Consider the following 27,314-nt stretch of genomic DNA (forward strand, 5'->3'; position numbering starts at 1 on the left):
CTTCATCACCATAAGAATTCATTTCCAAAAATAAAAACCGGAGGACACTGTATATGGGTGAAATGAAAGTAGCTCTGTGCATACTTTCTATGTATAGATTTATATGTGGAGGTTTTTATACAGGTGGTTGTATATCTCTATGAGAAAAAGCTCCACATATCCTGAAAACAGAACTGAATCGAATCTTACATTTAACTTAAAGACAGTCATAAAACCTACCTATGCATTGATCAATAAAAAATGACTTTTTTTTTTGCTGCTGAGCTGTTCAAGATTATAGAATTTCAGATATATATTTTCATGCAATCTGAATTCACACACTATGTACTTCTATCTCAGTGGCTGAAAGATGGAGTAGTCTTGAAGAGGAGTAGCTCATAATGAATAACTCAATAATCATATACACAGGCATTACACTGACACTTATTTTTACTGTGCAAAATATAGAGCCAGTTATAGCTCTACAGTGGTGACCAGGTTGTAAGTAAGACCTTCCATATCTGCTGCTGACAGAGTATTTGCCATGCAAATGGGTAATTTCAGCCCATGAAGATTACTGTCAAGAAGTTAAAAGGTAAACTGCTGTATTATAACAGAAAAATGTGCTATGTTAATAAGGTCTGGGAAAATGCAGAAGCTGAAAATATTTGAATGCATTTGAAGTCATCGTGGCTGAAAATATAAGAAAGGCCTTCATATTGACAATTTAAGAAATCAATTTACACTCCTACTTTTGTGTCTCAAATAAGTGGCACTGAACCATGTAGAACTTCTTGAATTAAGCCAAACATCTCTAAATGTTTTTGAAAAGCTAGACAGCCATTAAAAACTAAACAGCACTAGCTGTGTATGCTTCTGGTAAGAAATTTTTTTCAAAACTGCAAAGGAGTTCGAGTCAATGCTAGAGGCAACATAGTAACTATTGATCTTTTTTGTTTGTCCTGCCTTATGCCAGTAAAATAAATGAAAACAAATGGAATGTTTGGCAGTGTCGGTTTCTGTTATTCAGTAGCCAAATAACATCTTTGAAAGTAAATAAGGGCTGTATGTGTTCTGTATAATTTCTCCCCATTCTGCATTCATGGCAAACCTGTCAGATTAATGAATAAATATTACTAAAGCATACACATAATTTCTACTGAAAAGTAACTGAACCTGTAACTTTCTACTGATAAGTTTACAGGTCCCATAATTTACAGGTTCTCATTTTTTCCCCCTGAATTTCACTATCTTGATGATAGCTGTTTAATTTATCATTACTGAAGTAGTGCTGCTGTGAGCTCTATGGATTTTAATCTTCCAAAGCATGGAAATGTACACTACATCTTATACTCTGTTGGCTTGGGTAAACTTGTTCAATATGTTTTCCTCATAAAAATGAAATTAAATTGCAGTTCAGTGTTTAATTTTCTACCAGAATAATGGTTTATACAGAGGTTGAAGTATTAGAAATCTAATAACTTTAAATTGCAGTTGGTAGGGAGAATTAGAAAGATTTTTAAATTCTGTATCAGTCCCAAGCCTTGATACATTTTTTCATTATGAACATGGAATCATTAATATAATTTGAAGGTACTGACATTTTAATTTAAATAATAAAATTTGCATACTTAGTTGCCTTTTGAAATACAGAACTCTTTCATATTCAGTTTTCTTGTGCTGTTCATTAATTTATTTAGTGTAATTCTATGAAATATCTATGTTAATAAAAGATTAGTACTGAGACTTAAAAAAAGTCAGATACTAAAAACTGTAAGACTCCTACACTACTTTTATTTGGCCCCATGAGATTTTGTTTTATTGATAAAGTATTATTAAAACATCTGAGAAAAGATGACAAAGGATGAAATTAAAGCCCCTTTGAGAATTGTACCTGGCTACTATTTTGACTTCTATCTTTTAGGCAGGCATGTCTAGAGCTTTGGACTATATTAAGATGCCTGAAAAAGATTTAAAAAGCAATATAAAGTAAAATTTTGTTGAAATTTTAAGCTAGATTTTTTTTAAGGGAGCACTCAAAGTGACTGGGTCAGAAAAAAATACCAAAATCATTTACAGCTTAATTCCTTCTCTTGTGGGGAAGGTGTTTTATCTTTTATTTGGTTATAGTCAGTTCAATGAGTTACTGAGCTGCTGAACTTTGTTCAGTTCCTTCTAGTCTTATCTGTGGAGAGGGACCCATTATCACTGTGGCCCTGCTCTTGCTTTCCTCTCTGTGCTTTTTGCATGCAATGCAGGCAGGCTGCTCTTGCATGGCTGCCTGCATTGCATGCAAAAAGCATGCAACCTTCGCTCTTGCTCCCTTCCACCTCTGGACACCTCTTTGCCAGGGCCAGACTTACTAGTTTCTGAGACATGAGAATATCTTCTTCTACTTTAAAAGGTTGCAACAAACTCTGTTGCTCTCATACTCAAGGAACAAGGTGAAAACCCAAGAGCAATGAGATGAGATGGTTCCTGATTCAGAGAGGAAATACTGCCTTAATTTTGGCTACAGGCTGCTAGAAGCTGGGTTGGGATGGCAGGAGAAATACAATTGTGGTTTTTCCTTATTTGTGTATTAATTACTGCCTTATCACCACCATTTTTCCTGTTAAAGACATGACTTTTGTGCAGGTGAACCTATGGTGGTACCATCCTTGGCTTTTCTCATGTTCCTTTGATGAATTATTTAAGCAAGGGGACAGGGAGAGATCTTTTGGATTCACTGAATTCTTCCATAATTAAGGACTGCCATTTGCTCACTGGAGGGAGCTGTCTTAGATTTTTTTTTCACTTGTACAGAGGAGTCATGTCTTAATGCTAATGTCTGAGCCCATTCTGGTATTTTTGGTGCCATAGATATCTGTGATCCTTCAGACATCAATATTTAAGCTCATTACCTTCATCTGCGCTAAGAATAGTCTTTGGGACTGTCACTAATCAGTGGAGGAGGTCAGCAGCTGTAATTCAACCTGGTTTCATTTTTGATATGATTAAGCAAAGTAGTGTTAGCAAACTCCCCAAATTTAGGAATTTATAACTAACTTTAGGAACATCCAAGTTCCTAAAGTTCAACTGACATGATCACTATGGCCTTTCTGGGCAGTAGGACAAGGTGTATAGTCAGTATTCTACATCACTCCTGTCAGGCAAACATCCTAGATCTGAATTTCCCTCATCATTCTTGCACTAAAGCTGAAATTCATCGATATTTACAAGCAAAGGTTATCTTTGATGAGACTTCTTTCTCTTGCAAAACTTTCTCCTGTCCTCTATATTGATGTGGTTTTACTCCTGACTGTGGATTTAATCTGCAGATTCTGTTACAGCTACTTTTGAGGGTCCCAAGATCTCTTTTTGCTCTTTACAGTAAATAGTTGTATCTTGCATCTTTGAAACATTTTAAAACTGTGACTGAAATAGTGGAGAAATAGGAAAATGAACTGTTTTCATTTAATGTAAGCTGGCTTCTATTTTTTTTGGTAGGCCATGTTGTGCAGACTTCACTTTATTTTATTGCCAGAGCATTGAAGGAGAAATGTAAGAGCATTAAAGGAGAAATGTAATCAGTTGGTGTAGATATGGATGACTCTTGTTGTATTGTCACTCTTTTGAATAGCAGTTGCCATATTCATTGATTAGTTTTCATAATTTACAGAAAAATTGTTCACATTCACATGAGAAATTAAATACGTTAATGGGAAAGGGCCTCAGTGGAACAGCCTCCTCCCTCCATAATGTCCACAAAGACTATTATGCAAATTATAACCAAAATTTTGTCTTAACTGGAGAGAGGAGTCACTTCTCAAATTCAGGGAAGTGGATGTGCTTTAAAGTTTCTCCTCTTTATGTGTTTTTGATTTTCATCCTGCTTTTGATTTTAATATGTTTCAGTGGATATGTTCAATTTTCAGCTTACACTGTAATTTATATAGATGAACCAATAATTATCATAGAGTTAAAACCGAGTGGCACTTATCAGGTAGCTTGCTTAGAGAGGAAAAGAGAGCTGCACAGTCCTAGAGAGCCTCACAAACTTGCTTACATTTGTTTTTTCATCACAGAATATGCAAAATTTCATCCCAATATTTCCTTAGAAACAGTGATGCCACTTCTCCATTGCTGCAGCCTAATAAGATTTTAACAACTAACCTAATCTATTTTCTGTAACATTTAAATTAGGAGTTCACTGCAGGAATGATTCTTTGCTAATAACTTTGAGACAGATCTGTAAGGGCCAGTATGTGTGTGTGTAAAAGCTTGCATGAGTTGCAGTGCTGTAACCAATGTCAGAAGTCTTTAACTTAGACTTCTTTGATTAAATTAGGTGATCATGTAAAATAAATATCTCCAGTATTCCACAAGTGAAATAAATGTAGTCTGTGTGGTTTTGTTCCGAAGATGCATCCTAGGAAGCTGCTTTCCCCACTCCCCACCCCAGCTTTTATGTGGGCCTTTGGACAGGCTATGTATGTGCATTTGAACTTGTGCCAAGAAGCTTCTTTAGAATCGTGAAGGTTCTTTTAAACTTGAACCTCTCCTCTACAGCCCTGTGAGAAAGATTCTGCCTCCCAGTGTGCAGCAGAATTCCTCAGATCCAAAAGATTTATATATACTTGTAGAGGAGCACAGGGTTGGGAAAGGTGTGGGCAGATCCCATTAGCAGGAGAGAGGTGTTAATGTCAAAGGCTCTTAATTCTATACTTTGAAATTTTATTCTGGAACATTTTTCCCATCTCTTATCAGTGATAAATAGATTGAACTATGTTCTGCCACTATTCTATGTGATGGTGGAATTGTATAAGTGTGACATTTGTTTACAAGCAATAAAACGATATTTACAGAAACAGAAAAAATTACTTAAAATGTGTTTGTCCCCATGGAGAGGAAGAAAAAAGAAAGTGCTTATATTTCCTTATGTTTGGTTTCAGGTTAATTTGTGCAATAGTTCAGATGAAATGTTTATTATAGAGCTACTCAGTGTTATTGAGGAGTTGTTTTATAAAATATCTGACAGAAAAAATCACAGACCAATTTAATAAGCTGATGTATAATTTTTTAATGCCTAAGAAAACAAAAAATCCTGACAGGACAGACAGCTATTAAGATATAAAAACTGGTGAACAATCTTGATTTAAGAAAGCATAGGCCAGATGCCAAGAATGACATTCAATTTAGCACATCTTATATTTCACTTCCTATGTCTCTATATCCTCATTGTGAAAAGTGCACATTTGGTCTTTAATTTGTCATTAAAGCTAACATTTATCTAGAAATTATTTAGGTCTAGGAAATGAATGAGTTTTAGCTGATAAAAGCTTGTAGGTGTTGACTCCTCTAAGTAATGTCTCAAATGATACTTTATTGTCAACTGCATTTAAAGCTGTCACAATGACTATTTTCTTTTCTTTGTCTCTATTCCTCCCCTCCACCAATTTTAATTTAAATTTTATTTCATAATTTTGGAAAGCTTTCTAACATGACTTGATAAACTAGGCAAACAGATGCAAAACTTGGGAAGTAACATTTGTCGACCTTTTCTGTAGAGCTAAAAATACCATCCTGAATAATCTCTAGTTGCCTGGAAACTCCTTCAGATATTTCAATAAAGTAAATGGCTTTGGCCTTCAAAACATTTGGATTACCTTCTCTGTACATGGCAGTAGGCTTCTACTCTCAAAGTCTCCATGGTCTTCTTAAGCTTGTGATATTCTGGGAAAAAAGGGGAACATCCCCCATGTCTGGAGCTGAGAATTTATTGTCAGTCTAATTAAAAGTTGTATCAATGCAACCAAAGCAAGCAGTTATTATTCATCTTATGATAATATTAACACTTAGAGTCTAAATTAGCTAATCAATACAAAACAAAAGTCATTAACATTATGCAATATACACTGTTGTAAAAAAACAACCAAGTAAGGAAGCAACTAACCAATTTATCCTCCCCCTCCTCCAAACAAACCCGTCCCAAACTCCTCCACCCAAAAATCTACTCAAAACCCAAAGGAATAATCCCAGTATGATCTCCCTTTTTTCCCCCTGTTGTTAGGGTCTCCCTTTGATATTCTCCAGGGTGCTAAGCATCAGACATGTAGGCTGGAAGGAGTCACAACACAGTGTTGGTAGCTTGAGGGTTTTGCTGGCATGAGATGACGTGTTAGGGGTGTCTTCCTCTTCTTTGCCAAGATGTAAATAATGTTGGTGTTGATGGTTTCTTACTTCCTGTGCTTGAGTCCACTTGATCCCATTTTTATTTATTTTCTGAAGCTTTACACTTTACTTTTTCAAATTTGGTTTTCAGCTCTACATTATACCTGATTTTATTATATGAGGTGTGTTGTATGTGTATTATATGTGTTTTTTCTTGTGCTTTTTGTTACCCCTAAAATGGTTTTTACCATCTCATAGGTTTACTCTATCATCTGTAACTAACCACAGTTGAGTTGCTGAAAAATCTGGATTCTTTTTTATAATCTTATGTATTTCTTTTAGCTGCAGGTACTCATGGACTCTTGTCTGTGGCAATTTCTTTCTTCCCGTACCATTTTCCATTAATGCTTCACCTATATGAAACCATAACACTGCTTTCCATGACTAAAGTTGTTTTTCAATTGCTGATCTGACAATGGTTAATTTGTGCAATAGACAAAGCAATGTGTTGTAGTATCTGGTGAGAGCATCCAGTACAATGTAGAAAGACACACTAAGAATAGAGCCAACACTTTAGCTGTCTCCTTTTAAAATCTTCAGGCTTTTCTAGAGACTCTTCCAGATCATTGTAGGTATGCCTGCTGCAGCCCTTTTCCCCAGGAGCCATCAGCTACCATCGCCAGTGGAGCTTGATATATTTGTTCTCATTTAGTGCTCTTAACCTCCCTGCCTGTGCTTCAACCATTTACTCTGTTATGTCTCGTGACATGTGGTGGTGTTGGTTTAGGTGGTCTACTACTTTTACATTGAGGTCAAGAGGAGCTCTGCATGGGACCTACCTGCTGGCCTCTGATATGTGGCATAGAGACTTGATTGCACCATGAAAATGCAGACTGTTTCTTAAAAATGAGAATGGACATAACTGTATCTGAGAGACTTCATACATCTTTGATTCGTAGTCACATCAAAAGCTTTCCTGGTAGAGTGTACATGAACATGAGTTAAAACTAAATTTGACAATAATATTTTAATAATGAGAATGTTGGAACAGAGCTAAATCAATGCAGTCAGCATTGACTCAGATTCAGAAAGCCTGGTCCAGGTGTTCATTATTCATCCCTGTCAGCAAAACACCTTGCTTGTGAAAATACAAGTGATCTGCTTCCCATGATCCTTGCAGTCTCAATTTATTTTAGGATAGTTTTCAAAAAATTCTGCCTTGAAATTTCACAGTTGTCTTTAAAAATGGGTAATTATGCTTGTACAATGCCCCTCTCCATGCAGCTGCCCATGCACTTGATGAGAAAAAAACGAGAACCAGTAACAGCTGGTTACTGGTTCTGCTAGAGCAGCCTTTGGTCTTTATTGCTCGCTTCTAGAGAAGTCGACCTTTCCTTTGTCTTGATGTTTGCAGCTCCTCAAATTATTTTTTGTTCACTAAAGTCAATAAGGCTATGGCAATAGAGTGTGTTTGTTTGCGGTGACCTTTACTGAGAGTGCTCTGTAATATTTCAGACTTACAGATAGGTGTGATACAGACAGCTATATATCTGCCAGCTCATCTCAGGAGATGGAGTGCCCAGCTGTAGAAATGTCTAACCATCACTTACTTGTCTGTCTACTGCTTGTGTGTAGAAATTGTGTTTGGAGAGTTAATGAAGCTCGGTGTTGACATTACAATACAATGGTGAATATGATTTCAGATTCGAACTTCATGCTATTATAACTATTAAACAAAGTCTAGCATATCCTTTCCTAAGGCACATGGGATGATCTGGGATCACAGAGCAGTCAGTTCTTTACCTTATTTTTATGCAATGCTTCTAGATTTTATTGTATAATTACCTTGTATCAGCACAGGATCGTACTTCTTTTGCCTTGCATGGGATTATAGCTTCCACCTATTTTTTCCATATTCTTTTATTCGTCTTTTATTGTACCAAGTATTTGGTACAAGTATACTGGTGTGGTGCAAGTCTTGGACTGTCACCTTTACTGTTCTCTCCCCCAAGGAGTTGCCTTAAATTATGGTGCTAAAAATAGTAAAGAATATAAAATTATTTATATGAAGCTAAGCCTGTGAAAAGAGACTGCTCAAAAGAGCAGCAAGTTGTTTTGTGAGAAGGTAACTTTATATTTAAAAAAATAAAATTAAAGATAAAAGAGCACTTACCAGTGGACAGCAAGCACTTCTTAGAAATATTCAGTAAGATTTCAGAATGTATATTTTCAGGGATGCCTGATAAAATGAAACAAAATCTGAATAAACCAAAATACGGTACCTTTTCGTTATACTGATAAAACTTTCTGTGAGTAGAGCAAGCACTACTGGAGGTATGTCTTTGATTAAACTTTTCCACCCCACTTTTATAGGCTTGTATAAAAGGATGATGAAGCATATACTACATTAAAATTACACCATACTACATGAAGGACTGGCATACATTCTCAAGCTACAATGATGAAGAATTTTAAAAAGCACAGAAAACTAAAATCATACTTTGAGAAAAACATAAAAAAATCAGTGTGTCCCTTTCATTCTTTGCAGATTGGAGTACTATATTTTCATCTGGCAGAAGCTGATCTTGATGCTTTAAAAAAAAATATATTATTTCTCAACCACTATAAATGTGTGATCCTGAATATTGTGTTGCCTGAATCATTGTCACTGCTATTAACGTCTTCTTTTCACTCTTGTCTTACCCATTACTGCTGACACAAATGGGTTGCTCTCTGCCCTTTAGGTGTTTACCCAAAGACTTGTCAGAACTCTTAAATCATCTTACCTTTGAGCTAAGTATCCTGGATTCTTTACATTTTTCCTCAAAAGTCTTCAGAGTGTTGATTGCTCTTCCTTCTCTGCCTCAGATTTCCTAATGAGTATGCATCTTACAGTATATATTCTGAGGGTTTGCCAGGGATGAGTAGAGCAGAGGTTGCTTCCCAGAATTTGCTATTTATAACCCTGGTTCTGTATTTCAGTGGGCTGTGAGATTTAGTTGTGATACACTGTATTTCTCAAGTGTTTTCTGGAAGACTATTTGGCATCCAGTTGCTTCCCATCCTGGATTTTTACAGTTTTATCTCTTCCTACCTAAATGTATTATCTTGATCTGTCTTGAGTCACCTGCTGATTTGCCCAGGCCATCAGTGGGATCATGCAGTGTTATCCTGACTTTGGTTTTTAGTTCAAATGTCTCAAGTGCCATTTCACTTTCAGAAAAGTGGAATTTTCTCAGTCTTCATAAATGCATTACTCCAAATTCTGTGCATATAAAATGAACATACAGCATCCACATTTTCACTTTGTTCAGAGGAATCTTGTTATGCTTCTATGCTTCTGACTTGCTACTATGAGGTAGTAGGTCAAAATTACTTTCGCTGAAGAATGCAAATTCTTCTTAATGAGCATTTGAAAGGCCTACAAATTACACAGTAATTTTTCTCCTTTTTTTTTTTCTCTTTCTCTTGTCTACCTTCAAATTATAGAATCCTATCTTATTCTATTGGATTGTTTTATATTTTCAAGTTCATCTACTTGATTATTTTAAAATAAGGGGTTTTTTTGAGTAGGATTGCAATTGTGTTCCACTCAGCATGAGCTAAATATTATTACAAAGGTGGTTTTGCCTACTGGGTATAAGAAAAGCAAAGCCCTTAAGCAATTTCTACTGTACTTTTTTTCTGGTACCAGGCAAAAGACATCTCCTCTTATGAAGAATGCATTATAAATTTGCAAGATGCATTTTATAATAAAATTTCATTTCCTTTTCCCTAAAATAAATAGAAACTGTCGCCCTCTTCAATAGGTATAAATAGAATTTAGATTCAGTTTCTAAGTTCTCTTTCTGGGACATCAATTGTTATGAAGCAGAGACACTAAAAGGCAGTAAAGGAAGCGGTCTGTCGAAGAGTAAATGGGCTTTGTTTTCACTAGAATAATGAGAAGTTATTTTTAAAAATTATTTCTATTTCTCTTCTTCATGGCTCTGTTTTGTGGTCTAGGGAGCTAGAAGAAAAAATTAGCAGAGAAGCCAGTCTTTAATGTGTCCTAGTACTTTCAAAATTCTTCATAGGGAATAAAAGATTCCAAAAAAGTCTCTCCTGTCCTGTCCTGTCCTGTCCTCTCCTTCCCTCACCTCTCCCCAGACTGAAATCAGCTCTGTGCAGCCACAACTGGCGGCTGCTGTTTGCACTTCCCTCTGGAGAGCTGTACTGCTGAAGCAAAGCAGGGTGACACCTCCCTTGCCTGTCTGTATTCTCAGGGAACAATATTGTAAGGCTGGGCACTGTTCCCTCATGCAAAGCTGCATGCTTGAAGCTAATGTCTGCTGATAACACTCATGGTGATAGAAAATACCTGGCTCCATCCACCTCTCCTGCAATTCTGTATGACTTCATTAGCTTTAGTGATTAATTGTTTTCTCCATATAGCATTTTCTAGTTGATTCATTATTATTGGAGACAGAAGGGTTGGAATAATACCAAGATATTTTCACAGATTGTCCCATACGTAATGAGAAATTCTTTAATTTTTCATTTTGTTGTAATTACATTCAAAATGTATGTGAGAAAATGTTATGTTGTCACGTAGGTTTTTATAAAACAGTAGTTAAAATTCTGCTACTTAACTTCAAATCAGCACATAGCTACTCTCCCTTGCAGTATTCTAACAGGAATTGCCATCATCTTTATTTAAGGTGGAGTTGGCCCAATGTTTTTTAACAGAATTCAGAAAACAGCCAAGACAACAGTCAGAAGAAAACCAGGCAGTACATTTCCATGAATCTTTCATTTATGTTCAGACTAAATAAATTTAATTTTCATTGAGAGATTTGCTTTGTTTTATAATACAGCAAATCAACTTTGCTACTGAAAAGTCGTGGTAGATAGAACTGACAGTTCTCTTTCCTGTGCTGCTTTGGGAACTCTGTGAGTTATAAGATAAATGAACTAGAGGGATCAAGCACCTCTAGAAAGAATTTTAACTGTGCAGTGTGAAACTGAGCCTTGCTCAGACAGGAGATTTGCTATTTCCATTTTCTGGCTAATTGTGCATTTGATTTGCATTTTCTCTCAGTTTCCTTTCTTGGTTATCTTTGGGAACAGCAAGCCACGAGTCTTCAGGGTCCAGGGGATGCAGCCAGCCTTTCAGGAGCTGCAGAATCCTTTACTATTCCTAAATACCTAAAGGTTTCTCTGTGATCCAAACCCATTAATTATTGGAGTAACCTAACTTTGATTTACTTGCTGTGGTTTTTTTTTTTAATTTTAGATTTTATTTTAATTTGAAAGCAGAGAGCATTCATCCTGTGATGTCTGTGAACTTTTCCTTGTTACAGTCAGAGCAAAAATATGGCAAAAATCTTTGAAAATCACAATACTGTAACTCACATGTTGGTAGCACATAACAAGTCTGCGAAGTGTGAAGCATTGTTCTCTTTTTCTCTCATGCAGGCTGGATTGCCATGTTGGGAGCCCTTTGGCTGCTAGTGCTAGCAGACATCCATGATTTTGAGATGATATTGAACAGAGTTGAGTGGGCAACCCTCCTTTTCTTTGCAGCATTGTTTGTTCTCATGGAGGTAATATTTCTCTGATTCTAAAGACGGAAAAATTGAAAAATATTTCAAATGTGAATTATGTTCCTTGACAGAGGCCTCCTGCTGGTTCAATCCCACTGGAATATTGTCGATCAAATGTCGTTATGGTAATACAGAGAGGAATAGTAGAGAATGAAAGTTAGTTGGACCACTTTCATATTTAAATTTTCATTATAAACTTGGTCTCATTCTCTTTCCATATTCTGCTTTTGTTGAATGTATCTGACACACTCATTTTTTTATAATTTAAATTTCAGCTTCTGGATTTATTGTTGGTCTATGTGTGCAGATATTTTATGTGCATTTATGTATTTGTTTACAATTATTTATACAGATGATAGGAAAAATAAAAGAACAAGATTAAACTAGAGGTGAAAAATGCTTCTAGTGCTGTCTGCTACATGCTGACTACCAAATGGCCTAAGATATTTAATGGGAGTGTGATTTGAAAGGGAAATAGCACTGAATTTCAGTTTGCAATGCTAATTTAAACAATATTCAGCTCTTGAAATGCCTGGATATCTTGATGTATATTTTCTGTGTGCTTGTCTGTTTGATAACATTCATGTCCATCCTATTCTGTTTTATTCCCTATCTGATGCTTTTGTATAGCTTCAGAGGATTTATTCTTACCTCAAGTATTTGAACTTTTTTTTGTGTAGATACTCACACTATAGGCTTCTAGAATATTGACTAGTTTTCAGTTGTTAATTGTTGGGTTTAAATGATGTAATAATGTTGTGGAAACATGAATGACAATACCCAAGTGACTTGACCACTGACACTGCCATGGCTAGTGAATTGCCTGAGTGAGAAGCCTGGGAAAAGCCTATGATAACTATTTTGCTCATATAGCCTCTCTCCTCCCCTCTTCTCTCCCAGTAATTGCAAAGATCCCAAGAATCTGGAAATTGGAATCTATTAAAAAAAAAAAATATCAACAGCAGTAGCAGGGACAGCATTTGAAGCAAATAGAAACAAGAACCTATCCAATTAACTCTCATTAATGCCAAAGTGGAAGCCAAATGTGGTAACCTCCAAGAAGATGAGTGGAAACTCTGATTATCATGATGAAGTTTTTTGCAAGTCTAAAGTTAATCAGGAAATATTGATTTATTGTATGCTCATAAGAACAGGAAATTTTTAGTTCTCCATTTTATGAGGTTCCATATAACCTTGAATTTCTAGCTCTTATAGGCAATCAATGCTGAAGCCATGTTAATTTTGTCTACTGCTGTTGTAACAGTCTATTAGTTGTGTTCCCTGATGTATTTATTATTTGAACTTGGATTGACTGGCTGTGTTTTGAGTGCTGTGTGACTAAACAATACCATAGTAAAATACACAGGAATTTATTTACCATTTACTGCCAGACTTTGGATATAACTATTATAATTCTCTGAACTTCATTTTTTTGGTTTCTCATATCACCAGTGAATAGTTTGCTAATGAAACAATATTTTTCCTGACTTTCTAGAATAGCAGCAGTTTAAGTCATGAAAGAGACTTGTCCAGATAATGAAGAAAAAAATACAAGACATTAAATTCTTTCCCACAATGAATGAGAAAATGTTCTGTGTATATCATCACTGCTAATTTTTATCTGAATCTATTGGATTAGTAGGTGACAGTCCATTCCAGGGTATTTTTCTTTCCTTTAAGTTACCGGTGTCAAGAAGAGACTGGTCAAAACAAAGATATACATTGAAGTATAAGAAATCTTTCCATAGTTTAGGGCATCCAGAAATTGCCAGCTCATATTGCTCACCCTTGGTGATCCTTCAGCTTGGATAGTTCCCAGTCTGAAGCTGTTTCCTGCTGCTGTAAATGTTCTCTTTCCTATTAAAATGCAGATTTAAAAATCTGTGTGGGACCTAGGCTGCAAGTAATTTTGGAAAATGTAATTTGAGCTCCAGATATTTTGGAAAACATTATTTGAGTTCCTGAACCACAGGGGAACTCCTAAAGGTTCTGCCCTTGGAGGTCCATCAGTCCAGTCTGGTGCATCTTTTACCATGAAAAACTTGGAAACCCTTTGGAGCTCTCTTGTTTTCTATTGTGTCCCCTGGGTAATTAATCTTTACAACTGTCTTTTTAGTCTTTATCTACAAGTGGCTGTTACACGCTATAAAAATATTTCTACTTCTTCTGTCTCTGTAAAATAAGTTCCTATGCCTCTATGGATTACTGTTCTTTGTTCAGTTTTATAGTAGAAATTGGCATGCTACCTTAATTTCTTCAGGCAGAGTTTATTTACAAGAGTCATCATGACATACTGTCCGCAAGAGTATTAATGAAAATTTTTATGCATAAATTAGACTTTGTTTTAAAATGGCACATGATTTCTTTCCGCAGAAAAGCTCTGTTGTGAACTGCCCCACAGGAACGAGTGTGCCTGAAGACACCAATTAATGCAATAATGCTTACTCCTCTTAGAAGACACAGGGATATCCAGGAGACCCTCTGTGCAGTTTACATGCAGGGGAGGACAGTGGCAGGGTGCTAATTGCTGACTTGCACTTAGGTGCTTGCAGGAGGTTGGCCTGGAGATCATAGAGTCATCCTAAAATTATTTATGTGATTAGTATTGTCACCATCTCTAATGAGATGGGCTACCTGCCGACTACTTTGCAGGAGTGATGTGTGTGTCCTGAATGTCTTTTTTTGAGTTCCAGAATGAATTTGGAGTGTTACTGAAAAGTAATACATTCTTTTAGTAGATAAGTAATAAGGCAGCAATATTAATTGAATGTAAATCTGGGCTCTAATAGCTGACAACTATCTGAAGTTTATTTTGAAGTGTGAACACAACAATGATACATTAATTATTGCTGTTCATTAAGAATATTGCTTTTACATACATTTAAGAAGCCACTGTCATTACCTTTGAGTTGATAAAGAAACACAGATAGCTTAGAAAGAAAATGGTAACTTAAAATCAACAACAACAATTAATTTCTTAGGCAACATTCTCCTGGGAAGCCAAAATAATGAAAAAATTTTCCTTTTTTTTTTTTTCAAGCATAAGGGATATGTGCCTGTATTTTGCTGCTTGTTTTCTGCATGATGTATCTTCAATTGTAGATAAACCTTTTCTTGCTCAATGTATTATTAAAAAAAATAGCATTTCTGGGAGAAATTTACTATGTTGTGATACCCAAACTGCTATTATTCAGCTGATGTCCAACTGAGCTGTGGGTAACAGGAATTGCCACTCTGAATGAACACACCTTAGTCACTGACAAACCAGTGTCCTGTGCCACACCACTCGATGCCTATTGGGATCTTTGTCTGCATCTGTCACGGAATTTGACAGCATGCGAGCTGAATGCTTTTTTTCCCACTGCAGTCTCTGAGGGGCTCTGCCTGACTGCCAGGTGGGGGATTATACAGAGCTGTGTTGTGTGAATACTGACTCCTGCAGCTCTATGAGGGTCTGATGTCAGTAAGTGAGGTATTGCAGCTGACTGATTCTTTTCCTTGGCAGAAAAAATGAAGGCAAGCCAACGAGCATGGTCTAGGCTAAACAACAAATGATGTGATTTTCTCCCCTGAGAAACTGAGGAGTCATCAAATAGATATACCTTATTAAACCTACAAATTATACTTCATTCTTCATGCCTACAAGAAAAGAAAGCAAAACCAATGTGAACTAAAGGCTAGCACTCGCGAGTTAAATCACCCTTTTACCTTGTGGGTCAAGGGAATAGGTCACTATGGTTTTGTTGGCTTTACATTGGGCCTCCTTTTGGGGGCTCCTTTGATAGGGAAAACTCTCTTGGAGAGACTCTTTCTCTCTCTTGTGTTAGGAAAAGGAGATGCACAGGACTTTTTTGATCTTTAGGGTTTTTTTTTATTGTTATCTTATCAAAATTTCAGTATGATGTCTGCGCTAGACTTTGCATGTAGGAAAATAGCACAAAAATGGTTAAAAATCTCATGTTACAAGGCCTTTTAAGTTTAATTAAAAATGAAGTTGTTTAATTAAGAAGTGATACTTAGATTATTTTTCCATCTAACCTAATAACTGAGTCTTAATGACTCGCAATGCAGATTTTTGTACTTAATTACAAGATACTACTTAAACCCATGAAGAAGAAGGAATAAAAAGGAACACGAGACAACACTTTATATTTTCTATTTTGTTCTTTTCTACAACATACTAAAAATCTTAAAACTTTAATTTCTCAACTAAGTGACATACTATACTACTCTCTCTAATCTATTTCACACTTGTGAGGTCTGTAGTTTATTTTGAGGGTTTCAAGGCCTTCTCCATGAATGAGGGTCAAAGTCAGTGCTTTCCTGGGAGTCAGAACCCCTCAGGGCAGACAGAGAAATATTCCCCCTGCCCTGGGTTTCCACAGGTCACTGTCCTCGGGTGTGAGGACTCTGTGTTCTGTGTGCCCAAGGAGAGATCCAAGTTAGTGCCACCAGGTTGAAGTTCTTCCTGTATCTTTTCATCTGTGGTAGCGCCACAGGATGTTGTTTAAATGTCCTGAACAACTGGGAATGGTTTTCATAGGGAGGACAGAACACGCTGACCCAGGCTGTGCTGGGGTCCAGTGCTGACAGGGCTCGCCTCCTTAGTTCAAGTGCCTAACTGGGGCATTGGAGAAATAGATCTCCTGCCTTTCAGATGCTGCTGCCTCTGTGCCAATTTCCATTCACCCAAGATCTCTGTCCTGGTTTTAGCAGATGGATGCTGGTTTTGGTAGTTTTTGTTGTAGGCTTTGGGCCTCTTTTTTGAATGGGTTGGAGATAATTATAAAATAGAAATATAGTTTGTTTTACTGTTTCTTCTTCTGAGACTGAGCATGAGATGCCTGATTTCATTCAACCCTTGAAACACATTAGATACTTCTATCTATAGTGTGGGTTTGGGGAAGTTGGTTTAAAATCAGTTGAGTTCAGGTTTTCTGAATACATGTATCCACTGAATAAAGTAATCTTTACATTTCAGCCATTCTCTGATCCTGTGTCCTATGCTCTTGAGTAATACTACAAGTCATTTCAGTACAACCTTTACTCGCTTCTGCAAATACAGACACCAATTTCTACTGTGTCTTTTCTTGCCTAAAATTGCTACTGTACAAGAGTACAGTATATAAATAACTTGAGTTGAATGAGTTGAATATAAATATTTTGTAAATGGGAATAGATTGCTGCCTTTTCTTACATCCAGTGAAAAAAAATAAGTCCATCATGTACTTCATTAGTTGATATCAATGTCCTTTTTTTTACCCCAGGCTTTAGCTCATCTGCACTTAATAGACTATATAGGAGAGCAGACAGCTTTGTTAATAAAGGTATGTTTAAAATATTTATAATTTTTAACAGTCAAGAAAAGTAGTTTTACTTCAGTAGAACAATAAAGAATAATTTTTTTTAAAATTTGATGTTAATGATTGCATTCCTGCATCAGCAGTTTCAAGAAAGCATATCATACTTTGGCATGGCTATTTAGTATGTATATATCTGTCCACAGCCAGAATAAATATAGCCATAAATTCAACAGAGGAGCTTCTTCTATAGTCTAAAACTCCAAAAATGCAAAGGTGAAAAAAGTATAAACAGCTAAAGGTCAAAATTCACGGTCGCACAGTGTATTTTTTGTGTGAAATCTGAGTATTAGAAATATCAATCTTTGTACTTCTATTAGTCCTTGTTTTCTTGGAAGAAGCACTCTAATTGTGTTACTAAATGTTAGGCTATTTTATCTAAGATGCCTTTCCTATGTCAGAGCCTAAAGGAATAATAAATGTCAATAAATTAAAACTCTAAAGAACGTGCAATTATGCCGTGAGGGACACACAGAGCAATACTGATCTCAAAGTTATAATTTTCTCTCTCTCAATTCCAGGTTGTTCCTGAGGATCAGCGTTTGGCAGTGGCCATTATTTTAGTGCTCTGGGTGTCTGCTTTGGCCTCCTCCGTGATTGACAACATCCCCTTCACAGCTACAATGGTGAGCTCTGTGCAGAACTGCACATCCACCTCCAGGTGCTGGCAAGGGAGCTGAACTTACTGATTACCATTTGCTGTTTGGTTTTTTGGGGTTTTTTCACCTCTGCTGTGCTGTAGCTTACTTTATCCTGTGAGATTGAATCAGTATTAGAAACAACTCATAATGTTGAGGTGTCTAGCTGGCCATTGACACCAGCAGCTGCAAATAGCTGGGGAGCAGAGGAACTGTTTTGGCTGCATTTTAGCATTTTCTCCTCTTATATCCACACGCATAATTGAAACATAGAATTTTATTTTTGATGGAAACTGTTGCTATCCATCCACTGCTATCAATGTTTTTCCTCTATGTGCTGAGTAGGTATGCTAATGCTTTAACACCTGAACCTTTTACTGCTACCTTACTTTTGTGATTAGTTTAAAAAACACCATATTATGTTAAGCATAACAAATGCTTGTCAGCAGCCGAGCTTTAATATCAGAAAAGTATCAAATTATAAGAAATCATGGCATGCTCAGATAGGTTTATTCAATCAAGTTCTCTGTTTAAAGCATGATAATTCATTCATTATTAGATGGCCACGTCCACTCTTCACCTGTGCCAAGGTTTAAGACACTTCTTGTAGGGCATGTGAAAAAATTGGGCAGATTTGTAACTACTCTACAAATATATATTAGTGTGGTATTTCGCTTTGATTACCATGGTGTTTCCTGTGAAATTATATTGACTTAACCACAACAGACTGCAAGCAATAGGCATGCAAGGAAAGATTGTTTTGGGATGAGTCACCTCCCAGCAAATGCTCGAGGACTATGCAGAATGTTAGATTTTTGCTTCATACGCAGTTGGTCTATAAAAATTGACTTGCAGCAATACCAGACAGTACCATGAAATGAGTATGTTTTGGGAAATGGGACTGAAGTGCAAGAATCCTTTGGGATATCTGAAGATAATTTCTTTTGTATCTTTGAGGATGGCAAATACAGATTGACAGGAAGGGACCCTTGTCAGCATTTTAAATTTATATTTTTCTCATGCTGTTCTGGGATGAACATAAGAGACTGCTACAATATTTTAATTTTTTTTTAATAGGCAAAGAGAAGAGACAAGAAGAAAAATGCATGCATATTCTCACCTATGTGGAAGCAGTCATTAGCTGAGTTGTTAAGATGTTAATGTGCTATATGGCAAATTAGAGTTGAGATTCATCTACTTCAGTGAATAGGCTTGCACTTTAGCCTTTGTCATTCTGCATCAGAAAATACTTACAGAATGTTCCTAAGTGACTAAGTCCCAAGATCTTTAAATTTCTGTTTAAAATTCTTTTTGATTCTTCAATACTTTGTTTGTACTCTTAAAAAAAAAAGCAGTATTTTGTTTTGGAAGGCTATTTTTCAGTCTGTGCACCAAAGTTATGAACTTCTGATGAGGAATATTAAATATATTGAACCCAACTCTTTTGTTAATGACTTTTCACTAATCAAGGACTTCTATATATGAGTTTGGTTTGACATTCCCTAGTGATATAGGAGTATGGAGCACCTGTTATAACGTAGCTATGAATGATCCTGTCCTTTTCTGGAAAAGAGTTCCAGCTTCACCAATGAGTGTGCACTCATCATAATGAAGGACAGATGTAGAGAATTCCTCCAGGTGTCCATAAGTCTCCCTCAGTGGTGAACCAATGTCATGACAATGGGTCGCTCTCTCTTGCATTTTTCATTAGTCATAGCTTTGATGGATTAGGTACTGGCTTGGGATGTGGAATCCATCAAGTTTCTTGAGGTACAAAAAAACTCTGGGCAGTTTCATAGATATCAGCTCTGTACTATGACTGACAAAAGTGTTTGGAGGATGACATCACAGACCTCTGCCTACATTGGCTTTGCCACTGACCAGAAGGAGTTAAGTGAAACCAGTCTCATGGGATAATGGCTTGTTTGACTTGTACGTGAATTCATGAAATAACATAAAGAGATGATGAAAGGCCTGGTGGCAGCTCACAGTCAAGGATGCTAATAGTGTCATTTTTGCATTAGAAAGACAAGCATACCATGATTTTGTCCCATGTTTCAGGAATGAGGCAGTCTTGCCAGTTTTGATTGTGAGCCCCCAGATGACTGTGGAAAAACCTACTGTGATGGCAAGGGCATTTGGAAAGGTACACTGTGTTGTTCCTTCGGGGGTGGGAAGCTTCAAGACAGGCACCAGTTCATCCATGAGATGTCCCCAGTACTGCCTCTGTGCTGTTGGATAAGCTCTTCCACTCATCCCCTAAAACAATATGCAGTGCATGTTGTCCAGACTTGGAACAGGGAGAGGAGATGGGCTGAACAACCAGCGTAGTAACTCAGAAATGGACTGAGGAGGGAACAGTCTTCTGTGTGAGGTGACTGCCCCCCTGGGATGAAGGCACTATAGATGTGAACTCTTTCAATTTTCTGTTATATGTAGTGTTTTGACCCAGGAACTACCAGAGAAATGGACGAAATACACAATTCCATTAGTGCCTGAGTCTTGACTCTAGGTGTATAGCTGAAGGGAATCAAAACAGAATAACCTGCAAATAGCTCTGCAACTGTGATGTTGTGTTTCTTTTAAAAAAATCAAGTTCGTGTATGGTTGTCCAAAATTTCCTTTCAGTCTCTGTTTTTGTATTAGTGAGATAACCAGATTCATAATGACTTGCTCTATGTATAAAAAAAAAAAGAAAAAAATTATTAATGCCTAATTAATGGATCTCGAGGCTGAAAGTTTCACTTTATTGTGTTTGGTTAAGTTTGACTGCTTCATGTAAAGTTTCAGACTGGACAACATTAAAATTTATAGGTGACTTAATAGTCAGTTAACTTACCTTAAGAGAATGTGAAAAGTGAAATTGTTGGTTGATATTTTGAAAAGGGAATTAGAATATATCTGAGCCAGCATTACACACAATTCTAGGAAAAAAACTGTTTTATGACTTGAAGTAATGAAAACCAATAGGGAAAATGATTTCCTAGAAGAAATACTAGGCATTTTCAAGAGATTCTATGTATCTATGTAGGCAAATTAGGGTTAGTCCTTATCCTAAAACACAACACATTATCTACAATCTTAAGAACAAGACAAATATTTTTGGTTACTTTAAGATGGGCGTAGTTTAGAGTGCAAAATATTAATGTGTTTAAACAGAGTGAACATATAAATGATTTTCTGGAGCCTTCAGCAACATGGAGAAAATTTCTCTCTTACTAAAATATTCTGAAATTACAAAAATCAGATCAGTTTATTATTTGAAGTGCCTTGCCCTGAAAATACCTTTACAGTGCAACACTTTTGTTGGTCAAATTCTTCTCTGCTCTAGACAAGGGCAAATCTGGTATAAGCCACAATCAAAAAAATGTCAATATCATATGGAATTCATATATGGAAGTTGCTAAACTGAAAACTCTGTGAAGAGGGCAGAACACAGCACGTATTTTTGCTACAGAGGATGCTGTACGAAGATAATTGCTTACAAGAAACAATGGAATGAGTTTCTGAGTGCACTTAGCTCATCATAGGTTGAGTACATTTATTGTTTCTGTTTTGCCAAATTTCTAGTTTTTTTTTAAATTAAAATAGAGCATTGGAACGGTATGAAGACAAAGCAGTTTTCAAAATGTCATCTAATTGCTTATTTCAAATAATTTGTCCCGTATGCAAAGACAACGAACTGCCCTAAAACAAGATGGAGTCTTGAGAATTTCCCAATGAACTGTAATCCCAGGACTTTCCTCTTCACTCTAAATTGAAAAGTGAAAATACAGCTCCCTAATTAAATATATGTCTGCATGAGTGAGTGTTTATTGCATTTCTCTGCATAAGCATGCCTGGCAACTGTGATAGCTATCTGCAAATGATAGGCCAATCAATCATTTCTTGTCACCAAGTAAAACAAATACTGTATAAAAGTATTGTAGAATTATAGAATAGACTATTTCACTTGGAAGAGACCTACAGCAATCATTCCATACAACTGCCTGAGCAAATCAGGACTGACCAAAAATTAAAGCCTGTTATTAAGGGTATTGTCCAAATGACTCTTAAACCCTGACAGGCCTAGGGCACTGAGCACCTCCCTAGGAATCTTTTCCCAGTGTTTGACCACCCTCTCAGTAAAGAAATGCTTCCTAATGTCCAACCTGAATGTGCTATGATGCAGCTCTGAGCCATTGCCCCATATTTTGTCACTGGATCCCAGAATAGGTCAGCACAACCATCTCTACTTCCCCTCCTCAGAAAGCTGTATAAAGTAATGAAATCACCCCCTCAGCCCTCTTCTCTCAAATCTGGACCAATTCAGCTGCTCCTCGCAGGACACGCCTTCCAGCCCTATCCCCAGCTTTGTTGCCCTCCTCTGGACATGCCAAGGACCTTATCATAGAGTCCCTCAAGACAGTCAACAGCACCTCCCAGTATACTATCATCAGTAAATTTTCTAATGGTGCATTCAACTCCTGCTTTTGGATTGTTAAGCATTCAGCTAAATATTTCGAACAGAACTGGCCCTAGAACACTGAGGAACATCCCTGGTGCCTGGTTGCCAGTCATCTGTAACCCCAGATGCTGCAGCCCTCTGGGCTCTGCCCTTCAGCCAGGGTTCACCCAGTGCCCTGAGAACCTGCTCATCCCACAGCTGGACAGCTCCATGCTGTGAGGAACAGTATCAGAAACCTTCCTAGGATCCAGAAAAACTACATTCACTTCCTTCCCTTCGTCCATGAGGAGGGTGAGTTTATCATAGAAGGATATCAAATCAGTTAAACAGGACCTTCCCACTGTGAGCCCCTGTTGGCTGTGCCTGATGATTGTATTGCTCTTTAAATGCCTTTCAGCAGTACCCAGTATAATCTCTTCTATATTTTTTCATTGACCTGAGGTTAGATTAACAAATCTGTGTTTTTCTGGGTCTTTCTTCATGCTCTTTCTCTAAACTGGAATAACACTGACAAGCCGCCAGCCAGCAGGGACCTTCCCAGGTTCCCAAGACCTTGACCTTGATCAAGAAGGGCTCTCCTATAACCTCTGCTGGCTTCTTCAGTACTCTGGGATGAATCCCATCATGCTCCATGGACTTGTGTCCATTCAGCTGATACGACTGGTCCTTTTACAGTTTCAGGGTCCTAGATTTTGAGTTTGAGAAATACTTTGTGGGAAACTCTGTGAACCCTAACTGTATGTAAAAGGCTGTATTGCCAGAAGCAAATCTAATCTGTGTTGCCAGCTGAAAATCCAGTACATATAGATATATCTGGGAACTGCTTAAGAAACATGCAGATAATGTTCTATCATAAAAAATTCTTAAACAGGACCTTGGCTATTATATTTCTCACATTTTAATTTTAAATGGAAAGGGGTTTTGTTCTGTTGCATATCCAGCTTTCTTTGTCTGCAGCATAAATGCATTGATGCTCTATTGATGCCCTATGTGACATTCTATTAAACCTCTGATATTTCTTTTCCGTTATCAACAAGCTAAACTCACAATGACATTCTCTGACAGGCAGACTTCCTAATTTTCAAGGCCTGGACTTTCCTAGTATTGTCATGTTTGAATAGCCATGAATTGCTGCCATTAGAATTTTAAGTGACATGATGTTATTACCAGTATGCTCTTTAGTTTAATTTACATGTTTTATCAGCTATATATGCTGAAGAATTTTTCTTTGTATTTTTCTTTTATTACCAGAAGTAAAAAGACAGCCACAGTAAATCCCTGTTTTAACGGAGTTTAAATACTATTTCCTCAATATAGAGCAACAAACAATTTCTGTGAATCATCTGGCTGACAAGGTGACTTAGTCTCTGACAGGTCTTGCAGTGCTGAATGTTCCACATGTATCTCATGTTCTTAATGCCAGCTTTATTTTTGGAATTTCCTTGCCCTCTGCCCTTCCAGAGTTATCTATGATGTCCTGCATTTCACTGCTTGGTAAAAGTGCAAGACTAGGCTGCAGCCATCTGCAGAGACAGAGCAATCATCAAGTTTGGGAGGCTACAAATAGTTTGTTTTCTATTAATGAATATTCTCTGCAGTTTTCACAGAAGACATCTTTGCCACAGGCAGTTCTTAGTGAAGTGTGTGTAGTAGAGACCCATGGACTAGAGCAGCAATGAGTCCCTAAAATAACAGTGGGGATTGCTGTTTCATAGATGTGCACAAATAGACAAACCAGACAATATCATAGGAGAATGGAGAGCTTTAGGTTGGAAGATCATAGAGATCATCCAGTTCCAGCCCTCCTGCCATGGGAAAGGACACTTTTCACTAGACCAAGGTGTTCAAAGCCCTGTGTAACCTGGTCTTGAACACTTTGTCCATATTCAAGCAAAAGTGTTAAATGGCACCAGTCCCAGTATCAACCCTGAAGAATGACACTTGTCAATGGGTTCCCCCTGGACATTGAGCTGTTGACCACAACTCTTTATGTATGACAATCCAGTCAATTTCTTTTCCACCAAATTGTCTGTCCATCAGATCCACGCCTCTCCAATTTGGGCCAAAGCTATCAAATTTGCCAGGCACCATTTACACTTAGTGAAGCACATCCCTATTGGATGCCATCAATCACTTCCTTGTGTTCTGTTTGCCTTAGCATACTTTCCAGGAAGGTTTGCCACACAACCTTGCCAGGTACTGAGGTGAGACTGCTTGGCCTGTAGTTCTCTAGGTCTTTCTTTTTCTCTTTTAAATTAGGGTTATGTTTCTCCTTTTTGAATCAGTGGGAACTTCACTAGACTGCCATTACTTCCCAAATATGATGCATTGTGGCTTAGTCACTTCCTCAGCTGGTTCCCTCAGGACATGCAGATATAACTCATCAGGTCCCACAGACTTGGGCACCTTCTGTTTCCTTAGAATGGTCTCAGACTTAATCTTTTCCTACAGCAGGTAGTTCTTCATTCCCCAGTCCCTACCTTTGCCTTTTATGACTTGAGCAATGTGTCTGGAACACTTGCTGGTGAAGTCCAAGACTGAAAGGTTATTGAGTACCTCAGCCATTTCCACATGTCCTGGATAACCAGGTCTCCTATTTCCTTGCTCCACATTTTCCCTAGTCTTCCTTTCATCACTGAGGTACCTATAGAAGCCTTTCTTGTTGCTCTTGATGTCCCTGACCAGATTTAGCTCTATCAGAGCTTTAGCTTTCTTAACCTGATTGCTGGCTGCTTGTACAATCTCTTTCTATCACTCCCAATATACCTGTCCTTGCTTCCACCCTCTGTAAGATTCTTTTTTCTGTGTTTATCCAGGAGTTCCATGTAGGCCTCCTGGCATTTTTGCCTGATTTTTTCTTTGTCAGGATGTGCTTCTGAGCTAGAAAGAGGAGGTCCTTGAATATTAACCATTTTTTTTGGGCCAATCTCAACCTGCTGAATTCTACTGCACAGCACAGCTATAGGACCTGGTAACTTGCTTAAGTTACTCTTCTTGCACAATGAGAGTGTGTGCAATTACTTGTACAAGTGATGTCTTCATAAAGCAGAAATAGCTGAGAGGGTTTCACTCTTTGTGAGTCTGCTGCTCACCCCAGGAGGAGATGCTCACTGATAGAGCAGTACCTGTGTCCTTCCTCTGGTCTCCTCTCTGCATATCTGATGCACTGGTGGGGTGTGGGGCATTGTTTGATCTACACTCAGGAGCTGTTTGTCAACAGCTTTAGGACTTATCTCAACAATAGGAAATATTGAAAAACTAAATTGTTTTAAAATAAATATAACTTTTTCATATGAAAAGGTTTTCCATATCATGTTCTAGCTGTGATGGTTTGAGAGAAATAAAGTTTGTGATGAGAAATGACATCTTTCTTTACTGTTTTGTACAAAAAATAGACAAGATGTGGAGTGTGCTGAGCCTTCTCTAAGCTTTAAAATAGAAATAGATGTCTTCAGGCAATGAACTATTCAAGAATAATTGTTTAGAAATTAGCTTATCTAGGCTAATCGATGAGAGGATTTAAGAGGGATGAGTAGCACCACTGGTGGGAGGAATAGGGGAAGGGTTGTAATTCTTCATTAAGCCTATATATTGCTCCATACCAAAAGAACACATGCAGTCAATAAAGGTGGGCATCACTCAGCCATCAAAGTGAAAGCATTTTTCAGGAAGCAGAAGAGATAACACCCCTTGAGGGTGAACTGTGAAATACATTAAAATGACAAATTGGAGGATTAAAAGTCATAACTCTATCCACTATTGAAACTCCTAGACTCTGAGAAAGCATTAATTTTAAGATATATCCCAATTATGTTCTCAAATATCTTCCTGCTTCATGTCTTACTGTTCCATTTTCTTATCCTTTCTATTTCTCTTTTGGTTCCATAAACCTCTGAAGATGTTAAAAACAGGAGAATAATATTGTCACCTCTCCCCTTCCCAATAACTTTCTCTATGCAGGTACTGATCACACCATTTTTTCAATCCAAGTGGTCACAAAATTATGTTGAACTCAACATTTTTCTGAACTAAGGTGAAGTTGTTTAGTTTGAAGAATGTTTCTGGCTAAGAACTGCTGCTAGATCTGGCTAGAAATCCTGCCTGCTGTATTTTTGGGCTCTATACCAATTGCCTAATGAAGTCTATTATGGCTTCCTACAAATTTTATTTCACTTTCCAGGTTTTTTTCTTTTTTTTTTTTTCCCTAAATTTTATTTTATTTGCTAAAGCAATTAAATGAAATCTATAAAACTGCCTGTTCTGGTTTTGATTGGCATGGAATTAATTTTTTTAGTAATAGCTGCTACAGTGCTTTGCTTTGGATTTACTGTAAGAATAATCTTGATAACACACTGATGTCCCAGTTGTGGCTAAGTAGTGCTTATCCCCAGTCAAGGACAGTTCCTTTTCCCATGCTGTGCCAGGGAGCAGGAGCACAAGAGACTGGAGAGTGTGTGAGGGGCATAAGCACAAGAGCTGACACAAACTGGCCAAAGGGATATTCTATACCACAGAATGGCACACTCAGTAGAGAGTTGTCCAGTTGCCACCAATTGCTTCAAGGGGATGGGCTGGGGCAGCAGCCAGCAGGTAATGAGCAGTTGTCTTATAAATAATCCATTTATCTTCCACTGTAGAAGAAAAATATAGAATTCATTTATATTCCACTTCCTTTTTCTGTCATTCATTTTCATTAATATTATAAATAATAATAGTCTTATTTACTATCACGATAATTATTAATTATTTTTATAATATTTTTTCCAATCATTTAACTGTTTTTATCTCAACCCACAAGGTTTAGTGTTTTTTCCTGATCATTCTTTCCCTCTAAGGGGAGGTATGGAGGAGTATGAGATGGAAACCACATGGTGTTTAGCTGCTGGCTGGCATTAAACCATTTGCAAATATTTCCCAGTCAACTAAATCCACATCCTCTGGTAAATATTAAGTTGAAATGAGAAGTAAAATAACTCTGATCTGCTTATGAAATTCAGAAACCTACCAAATGGAATTTGCTCAATTTTTCCCTAATAGATCAGATATTTCTGATTACAAAAAGGATTTGCAATTTTTCAGTTATCGACTCGTGATCTGCAGCCATCTTCACTGTGAAGGTCTGGGCATCTTTTACCATCACTGCCAGCGAGAC

The 27,314-nt window shown here is 37.2% G+C and overlaps 1 protein-coding gene across 1 annotated transcript in view; it reads left to right on the forward strand.

The window, feature by feature from the left end:
- Positions 1–27,314, forward strand: part of OCA2 (OCA2 melanosomal transmembrane protein) — a 156,678-nt gene that overhangs the window by 76,308 nt on the left and 53,056 nt on the right. The window contains exons 18-20 of the mRNA XM_041717364.2: positions 11,590–11,717; positions 16,985–17,044; positions 17,599–17,703. Of these exons, the coding sequence (XP_041573298.2) occupies positions 11,590–11,717; positions 16,985–17,044; positions 17,599–17,703 (293 nt within the window). The remainder of the gene's footprint in view (positions 1–11,589; positions 11,718–16,984; positions 17,045–17,598; positions 17,704–27,314) is intronic.

This window comes from Taeniopygia guttata, chromosome 1 (genome assembly GCF_048771995.1).
Source record: "Taeniopygia guttata chromosome 1, bTaeGut7.mat, whole genome shotgun sequence".
In the NCBI taxonomy this organism is placed as follows: domain Eukaryota; kingdom Metazoa; phylum Chordata; class Aves; order Passeriformes; family Estrildidae; genus Taeniopygia; species Taeniopygia guttata.